Here is a 10324-nt window from a genome sequence, read left to right on the forward strand (position 1 = left end):
ACTTTTCAGATGCATCAAAAATATATATGATCTGACAGCAAAAAGTTGCTGATCAAGTTTCTTTCATGGAGGAAATAAGGAAGCAAAACATTTGATATATATGAAGAAACAAAGGCATATAGAACACAGCATTTCAACAAGACAGTGCTGAGGTAAAATACAAGTTCTGTTTCTATCAAGTAGTTTCAAATCTAAGGTCAATTTCTTTTCAAATGTACATTAGTAAAGTAATCTGCCTTAAAATATGGATAGGAGATGACCATCCTGATAAACTATGCAAAGAAGAATTATATTTTACCTCTTTGTGAAGACCCACAAAACATGCATGCAAAAATATTCATTTTATAATATCATATATTGTCTGAAATCCTGTCAACCAAGGAGACTACATGTAAATGCATTCTCATACCTTATTCTTACATATCATTTAACCGATTGAAGTATTAACATAGAATTTCTAATGCAGCCATGTTTAGATGGGTATTCACTGCCACCATTTCCCTGGGTGCAGAGACAAACAAGTTTGTGAGGTTCACCTGTTCGTATTTCTCCAGTTCAGTGTGGTAAATCTGTCTTATTTGTGCCAGTTTGGCGCGGTAGTCTGAATGTTCTATGGCACTGTCAGGTTGGCCACCGGATGCTGCCGCTGTGGCATTAACTGCTGCTGATGAGCCGCCCCCTTTTTCTGGTCCTGCCACTCCCTCTGCTATTAACATGTTGTCAAGTCGCATAAGTTGTGGGTCTGGTGGCTCCTCTTCTTGGGAGTTCCTTATACTCAGTACTGAAACAGATACCAAGGTCATCACAAAGTCAGAAGGAAGACTCACATGTTCATGTTGGTTATTGAGGAAATAAATCAGTTTATATAAATTAAGTCAAACTGGAAAATACACTACAAAAATAGGTCGAAAATATTAAATTGAATAAAGGTCAAGGTCAAAATATTCACAAAAAGGTAGGTCAAGGTCAAAGCTAACAAGGTAAAATGTAAAAAAAAAAAAAAAAACATGAACAATTTGCAGTCAAATGATATGTAGAAGTGATTGATGAATAATTATACTATTTCTTAAAGCATATGAAATTTTAGATAGTGTCATGAAAGGCAAGTTAAAAATTTTTCTTGCTTTTTCTGCCTATTCTACAAAGTATTTCCAAATTAATTTTTAAGTGTTTCGATATCAAAGGAGATTTGGTCTGGTCAGACAATCTTTTTTATCATTAGGTCTGCCTATTCTACAAAGTATTTCCAAATTAATTTTTAAGTGTTTCAATATCAAAAGAGATTTGGTCTGGTCAGACATGCCTTTTTATCATTAACTCTTCAGAGTTTTGCTTCTATATTTTAATTATTTTAAAAACTTGATGTTTTCACATGGGAGGATTTCTTCCACATAAAATGTTCTATATGTCATTTACAACATAGAAGTAGCATTACAGGTCCAATAAAGTTTGGAGAGCTATAATGATATGGAGTTAATGTGTTCACACTTGGGTGAGAGACTAGTTTACAGGTAACGGTTGTGTGATTCCATCACCTGATCTACCTTATACTTATAAAGTGACGCAGCACATTAACACATCATCACAAACACTTATGAAGCCTTGTAAAGTTTATCATAACACTAACATAAGCCTGATCACAAAAATCCAGTATATTTTCGAAGAATTTTTAATATTTTCAAAACAAGTAGCTAAAAATGTGAAGTATCATAATATTTCGTAATCATTATAATTATCTGAATGTCCATTAAAATGTTGAACTATTACCAGCAATAGACAATGTCGGCATTTCTACTCTACACAGGTGCAGGGCCTATAATGTTAATGACACTGTGACAAGAAAACCAGCCAACCATGGCCAGTATTTTGACAGACATCTATTTTGACAACTCAACCAAAGCTATTGCAAGACATTAATTTTGACGTCCTGATACATCAAACTCTCCACAAATAAAACAGAGATAAGAAAATGCCTCACTGGTATATTATCACTTGGAATTTCATATCCATGTTTTTCTTTTATTGTTATATTCTCCTTTGATATCTTTTTTTCTGTATAAACGTGAAATGTTTAATTAGTGAAATTTATCACCATGGAAGAATTGGAACAGATTTTGATTACAAAGAGATGTATAGAATAGGAGACATTACCATATTATACAGTATACACCTTGTAGACACATTTATTCTGTATTAAATAGAAGGAAAATATAAAATACAGGTATGATTATAACAATATCATGAACAATGTAACAAAAATACAGCCAACAACATCAAAATCTCCAGGTAACTATATATATCATTGTTTAATCATTACTCCAAATAAGAAACTGATGTCTAATCAATATTTAATGATGAAAGATTTTATCATGTCTTATACTCCCAATTTTTCACTGTACTTTTGATTTTCAAGATTGCCCAAATTTTACAAATGACTAATTCATAATACTTCTTTTCATACAAATTAAATCGAATTCATACAATGTAATGTCTCATGGTATGCTACACACTTCATATTGCTGCTATTGTTTGAGATCTTTTAAAAACTATTTTGGTAATGGGTAATGCACATGTTCTTAAGTACCCTCCTGTACAATATTTTGTAATTAGTATTTTCAAAAAATCTAATTCAGTCTTAATCTCTGCTTATTTGCAACCCTCTATTTTGAGGGAGATTCCTGGTTTTAACACAAATCGTATATAATAAGACTGTCTAGCATTTAAACACATCATCAATTGTCAACCATTCTTTAACCTAATAAAAAAAAACCTAACTTTTCTTATTTCAAGATATTTATTATAAGGAAAGTACTTTTTTACTCATTTTCTGGTAGTACAATAGACAGGGCAGTCTGCAATATTTCTCTGTTAAAGATCTGTATAATTTACTTTTAATGTACTCTTTTTGAACAAGTGCAATCTTTCCCATGGAAATTTCAAATGCATGTACTATATATGCAGTTTGTTAAGATAAACTGCTCTTTACATCTGCTATTTTCTTCATATTTTGAACAGAACAGAACAGAATTGAGCTCTTTGCCATGAAAATTCCAAAAAGGCAGCCAGTCATTTACTTTGACTGGGGCTAATGGAATACATATAGTGTATATATGCTTCATATAATTCAACCAAATGCAACTCAACATACGTCCGTTTTTCTTTCGGTTTGTTTTTAACAATAAATCTGTACATGTGTAAGTTACTCCAAACAAACAAAGCCTGCTAAAGAAACAGATTTGTTCACCCTGCTGAACACCAACCATAACAAACCACCAAGCACTGGATCAGCAGCACACACAACACTCGTAACTCACATTAAATGAATTTAATTCAATCTTCGTTTCAGAACCCTGTTCACCCAAAATCAATACGAGTGTAGCGCAGTTGCCATCCATCTCTGTCACATCTTCTCGTCAAACGCTCCTTGGATCCAGATCGAGACTTTTATTGCGTATTAGACTCCCCGTCCTTCCAAATTTAATCAATAAGATATAGCATCTCTACAGACTGGTTTGCTGTGAAAACCCTTGTCCCAGTTAACAGGCTCCCAATTTAGATGCGAACGACCCATCAGAGCTCCGAGATTTGGAACACGCCTTCTACAATTGGGACATACATACATACATCTACCAGAAGACCCACCAACAAAACCTCCCAATCAATAACTAAACAAAGACAAGATGTTAAATGTAAATCTTATATGATCCTATGTCCTAGTAATATTGTGGATGATTCCCATATTCCAACTAAAACTTTATATACAGTATCACTGGTTTTTTGGAGATTTTTGGTTCTGGATTATCTTCAACATCAGGCTTGTTCACATTTTGAAATCACATTTATCTCTTGGTAACAAGAAAATCTATGTGCAGGTCTTTTTCCCTAAAACTATGACTAAAATTATCATACACAACACTAACTTTTTCATTTTTCTGTGGTACAATACAGCTTCTTTCAATCTCTTAGAAACGGTATATCTTTCAACTGGAGTCCAAAGTTTAAATTCCCCAAAAAATCAATTTTTATTTTGAAAAATCTGTGAATGATCCGATTTTCCTTACTGTATAATTATATATACACAGGGAAGTAGGAGAGAGGGCATTTTAGCTGCCAAGTATGGAACACAATATTGTCGCCTGAAAATTTAATGTTGAATCTGGGGAACCATCAAATATACTGTCACATAGTAAATGTGAACAAATACCAAAATAAAACATTCAGACATTACAAAAAAGTGAAATTTATGATCTCCTCAAGGGCAGTGTCATTTTTTAATGGCACACAGATCTGGCATATGCATTAAATGAGTTACATCTAATCCAATTTTATACTTGAAAAAGTCCACATAATGCAATACATATATTGCAGTTGCTTTTTGTTATTAGGACAAATTTCAAGACAATTTTGTACAGTAATTGTCAGTGTAACATTCTTCATACTACCTTCAGTTTTGCATGCTGTAGTGTTGCTTTCTCATACGTTTTTGTTAAAAAAAAATCTATTCTGCAATCCTTATCAAAGTTTTGATAAATCAATTCCTTGACAGATGACCTAAAATCCCATGCTGAAACAGGAAGTGAAGAAAGCAGTGTGTGTGTAAAATCAATATCCATTCCCTCCATCTCTAACTATATAATTAAAGTTTGGCGGGAACCTAGGCAGATTATCAGAAAAGTTGAAGACAAGCACTGGAGTGGTTCTGTCAGTTTTAAATTGGAATCTACGAGTAAGTACAGTCACAAATCAAATTTATGGTAACATTGTACAATAAGAAGAGAAATCTATAACCAGTGTTTTAGCAGTAGTTTTCTGATGCCTAACTTCTTTATCGATCGTTTTGTTTGCTTTACTTTGCATATCTAGATATATATATCAATTGGTTAGAACAAACAAAGATTATTGCAACATTTCATCTTTTTATCAGAAGATATACGACCCGTATCCGTCAAAGTTTTACAGTATCAACAATACTTAGTATTACTGATATTGAGCCACTATAGTAATTTGTGTAGAAGTATTATTTCTTATTAAATCTTTCCCCTTGAATTCATTCCTGTTTATAAGGTATTTGAAGTTATTACTATTTTTTTTCTTTTATATCATCAATATAACCATTTGATGGTTTGAGATCATGCACCTCTATAACTCCCAAGCAAATACTTTACATTTATACCATGTTATAATAACAGAACATATACATTGTCATAACTTACAATGCACTCCTGTTTATCTTAATGGACTTTGACATTTTGAGAACACTTAACATATACTCTTTGTATATACTGTTACCCAATAAGTTGTAAAAACTTATGGAGTAAACTTAACTGAAAATCATAATATTAGGACTTATCTAAGAATTTGTCAGTATTTTGAAAATAATATTGTGTCATTGCCCGAGCATTGATAAAATTCACCACAACAGTTGTATAACATAAAGTCTGTTTTAATATTGGATGAAATACATATGTCTATCATTCCAAGTCTGCAGCTAGTTGTCAGTCAACCATATACAAGGTCCTATCAATCTGTCACAAAGGATCCATGATTATGATAATAAAGTAAACACGAGTTATAAATTACATACAAGCCATTGTATAAACTGTAAATCATGTGCACATATATTGAATGTTTTGTATAGATTTTTGGAAAACCCAAACAATCACAAAGTAAATGCATCATTAAATCTAAGTTTAAAGAAACATTTCCCCTCCAAGACACAAGACACTGACAATGCACATGTGAAATGGGAAATAAATTATCCTAACCACATGTATATGCAGATTGTAAAGATTTTAATTATATCATAATAAAAATGTTTTTATGACCTTTTTACTACATGGCTCTATTTCAAAAATGTCTTTAAAATCATTATTACAAACAAAGACGGACTTGTTTAGTGGCATTTTTGTACTTGCCCTTTTAACTTCATAAAACATAATAGCTCTCTTCTGCTACTTTCGAAAGATATTTTTTTTATAAAATAAATTCCTGAGAACACTTTTACTTAATTACCTATAGCTTGTATTCCGAGAATCCACTTCAAGATTCACGACAGTAATATTGCTGTTAGTTGTAGAATTTAAACCATTCTTTTGTATTTTATCAAATTTTCCGCATGGAATATTTGATAACCATGTGATGTAACAAGTATATTTCAAAATGTCATATGCTGTCTTCAAAATGAAATTACATTTTCACAAAGGAAAATTATCATATGGTCTGTGTTTATGAATTTATTTAATGCAAGAAATCAAATTTGTTTCTTCCAATGATATCTTAATCAAGAAACTATGGTGAAGATTTGGAACAAAATCTATCAATATCATACCTATATTTGATGTGTTAATTACACATAATTTAAATAACACGGATGATTTTCACAATGACTTGTTTCTATCAAATTAATCAGAATACCATATATGGTATTTGTTGTGTTTAGCTTATTCCTATTTTTAACAATGTTGCAAGTAGTAATATTTACAACAAAGTTGCAATATCACATGCATGACCGCTACTCGGACCAATCAAATCATGAATGAAGTTTAGCTATTCACTATATCAGATACTAACAAGAATAAAACTAGTTTTGAGGAAAAGTAAATATGAATAAAGAACGTCTTGTGTATAGCGAGATGAAGGAAAGACAACTTCAGAAAAGCTCACCCGTTTTTTCTTTGATTTCGCATAATACACTGAATAATGCAGGTTTCATTCGATGACAGTTCAAGGTGTGTTTTCTGAAAAATCATAAAGAATAGGCACATCATTAATTTGCATATTCCAAATGGGTAAGAAGAATTACGAGAAAAATGCATGCATATCTTTCTGTAATGGTAACTGGGGGATGAAATTGAGAAAATTCACAGAAGGGGTATAGCTGTAATGTCATGTACCGGCACCTTGCTTGCGCTTCGTCTAAACTTTGGTCAGTTATCGTCATTATTTGTTGCAAAATGTCACCAATTTCCTGTTTTCGTTGTTCTGAAGGTTCTTGCCCTGTTGGTTGTAGATTATATTGTTGAATCATATTTTCGGGTCCCGACATACTAACAGCTCCTTGTTGCGGATGCATTACGCTGAGCCTTTGTGTATCGTCCATGATAATGACACAACGGAATTATTCCTTCCACTGACGTTTAAACATGGGAATTAATTACGTTGTTAATCCAAACACATAATCCGATTGTATGTCACAGTTTCCATAAAGCACAAATTCCTAAACAGTTCCGTAAAGTTGGGAGGGCTTCTACACACTGCCAGTCAAATTCCCTCAAAACAGAAATGGCGGCTCGACAAGCGTGAAACTAACTTGATTCTTTCCCGTCTATGGGCCATGAACCAATCAAATGTCTCAGAGTATCTACTCGGCAATCTCCGGTGGGTGATTGCGATCCGGATATAAATACTGACCAATGAAGAAGTGGGATTTAGTGACCGACTCTTCACGCCCTTGACGAAGATTGACAGCTCGGAGAGATGTTGATTAGGCAGACACAATAATTGTGAGGCACCTTAGGGGTCCAGGCATTCCACTTTAAGCACCCCATGGGGCAAATAAACTCCAATTAACAGGTATAACAGGTGGATCCTATCCTGGAGATAGCTGGAATATGACTGAGTGTTTGAAACGATTAATTTCAAACAGTATTACATTGCCGGGGGTCAAGTAAGGTCATATTATTGAACGAGTTCGTTATATACCATTTTAATCATGAAGAATTATTGAAAATTGAAAGACAATGTTATCTCTTTGATCACAAGTATGAAATAGTATCTAATAAAGGCGTAAGAAACCAAAATGGAAACTGAGAGAGTAGTCCGATGATTATTTATCCACTATTTTGTTTTAGTCTTGGTAAGACCAAAACTTAAATGACTACAGAGAGGGTTGGTCGTGCTATATCTTATCTGGAATGTATGCTGCGGGGTTTTTCATCCAGGTAACAAAAAGGTTCAAATTCTGTTTTTGGAACCTAGGGACATATACAACAGATCTGTATTGTACGTTCTTGCTTTAACCACAGTCCAAATAGCTTTGGAAAATAGTTGAATCTTCCACGAGTTTCCAGTTCATTTGAAATCGATGCAGTGAGTCTAAGAATGATTTAATGTTTTATGACAGATAAAAAGAGAGAAAGTATGATATGTTGCATAAATCGTATTCGTTCGTTTGCTGGCCTTATCGCCCCGTGAACAGTCAATGTCATTTAGATGCATGGTCGCCTTTAGTAGCTGATGGTTGCCTATCTGAAAACATACGAGAAACGTGTCGCATGTCACTCAAAGCAATTCAGGTAAAATGTTTTTACGCAAGGACACAACCATGCCAGCACAGACTGGTCCTTTTCTCAGCTTTCCGAGAAACTCAAACCAGCACGGAAAGCGTAGAACCAGGCACTTGAGTTCATTTAATCTAACCTTATACCGACTGAGCTAGCCAGGCCGCTTGCGTCGTATCTGAGATGTTTAATATATTGATCAAATATAAAATGAAAACTATTTATTATCCTTTCCCCTTCTTTCTTTTTTTCTTTCTTTTTACACGTTTTCCAGATAACGCAATCTTCTGTCGTTCTTGGAACCATCTCTTTGAGCATTTAATATGACGTCACAATGTCAACTGCATATGTTTGACGTCATAATGTAAATTCAAAGTATTTGACGTCATTTCATATTATGGTTTTATGACATCATACGTGAGATCACATGTAGTCAGGGCGATCATGTGATCAAACCAAGTGCAAGCATTTCAAATTAAAATTTTGGCCTGTCGCAGGCTAGAATGTAGGTTTGAACCAGAGATAAAAGTCCATCTGATTTTTTTTCAAGGGACCTGTGACCCTGTATGGCCTCAAATCGACTATGATATACAGACGTCTATATTACGTAACACAGTAAATCTAAATAATTTAGAATTGTGAAAAATTCACACACACACACACACACACACACACAAAACTATAGTTTCTTGCAATACAAATTAAGAATTAAATAGCCAAATAATGACCTAAACAGCAGTATACATCCTTATAGAAGCCATCAGTGGTGCAAGATATGTGAGGTATGGTTGAATCAGGGATTTAGTTATAAACACAAACGTATTACATGTGAAGATTTTCACACTAATGGCATTGAAAATCATGCTAGACAATTAAACTTTTTCATGAAAATTAAAACAACACAAACAACTGAGAACATGTAGTCGATTTATTTTATTTATCATTATACATTATATATTTTTCTCTTTTTATCAAATAACATTTAAGGTGTCCGAGGTTGCAAAGTACAACGCAGTTAACATTATACCTTCAAATACTTAGATTTACTATACATTTGAAATGTTGATATTATATATTTTAAAAACTCACTTGCCTTATTCGACTTTATAAGAAGCATAACGCAGTTATTCCCCTTGTATGACCAGACCATCCGCATTATACTTTAACTATTTTTATCGGATGTATATTTTCTTCCTTAAGATGACTTCTTCTGTGTATTAATTTCATGTTAGGGATGTTAAATATTTTGTCGATTTTTTTTCACGTCATCAGCTGTTCTGTCACGGACTTAGGTATGTCACAGTCCGTGGTTCTGTCAGCTATTACTACTCCAGCCTGCTATCAGTAGTAAAAAAAACTGCATTATGTATATGGTTTATGAAAACATGGTTGCTGCGAAAGATGAATAATGTTTTCTAGTTTTAACGGTTTAAATTTTTCAACAATGATTGACACACATATTACTTATTGGATGGAAAAACAAACTTAGAACCACGGACTCGGATATCTTTATCCAAGTGGTAGAACTTAATTCTTCTCCCAAGTACACACGACGTCAAATGATTCTTCGGAACTGGAAACATTTGCATAGAATGATAATGCTAATTAACATATATGGAAGACCAATGGTGAGTAGAATTATTAAAAGGTACGATTTGTGACGCCTTACATTGCAAACCTGTAGATATAAATTACCTCATTGTACTAGGTACATGTATGTGGTATCATACAAAACGTTTCAATGTAGTTTGATACAATCTTGGAAAATTTGTCATTTTTTTCGTTTCATATAATTTTGGACTATCAAGAGTATTTCGTCGCTTTTCTGTAAAGTAACACAATTTCTCTATAGAAGTTTTGCTTTCAGTAAGGACAACATCTAACTGTAGTAACATAGATTGTCTGATTGCGGTACAATGGTAATCAGATTGTAAATAAATGTTGATACTTTAAACTAATCGGCGGTCAGGTTTCCTCCAAATTTCTTATTCGTCCTGGGTACACTTTGGATTTACAACAGGATTTAGAATAATGTAAATAGCAAA

General features: G+C 33.3%; 1 protein-coding gene across 5 annotated transcripts in view; it reads right to left on the reverse strand.

The window, feature by feature from the left end:
* LOC132549800 (pre-B-cell leukemia transcription factor 1-like) overlaps positions 1-7282 on the reverse strand; it is a 53759-nt gene extending 46477 nt beyond the window's left edge. For 3 of the 5 annotated variants that reach the window (XM_060213768.1, XM_060213766.1, XM_060213770.1), the window contains exons 1-3: positions 6894-7282; positions 6664-6737; positions 537-781 (exon numbers count right to left, since the gene is read on the reverse strand). In XM_060213768.1, the coding sequence (XP_060069751.1) occupies positions 537-781; positions 6664-6737; positions 6894-7099 (525 nt within the window). In that variant the 5' untranslated portion in view covers positions 7100-7282. The remainder of the gene's footprint in view (positions 1-536; positions 782-6663; positions 6738-6893) is intronic. The other 2 variants (XM_060213769.1, XM_060213767.1) reach the window with 1 other exon arrangement.
* Between the last annotated feature and the right edge of the window lie 3042 nt (positions 7283-10324).

The sequence above is a fragment of the Ylistrum balloti genome, unplaced genomic scaffold (assembly GCF_031769215.1).
Source record: "Ylistrum balloti isolate Yb309-2 unplaced genomic scaffold, AGI_CSIRO_Ybal_v1 Utg370078, whole genome shotgun sequence".
Classification (NCBI taxonomy): domain Eukaryota; kingdom Metazoa; phylum Mollusca; class Bivalvia; order Pectinida; family Pectinidae; genus Ylistrum; species Ylistrum balloti.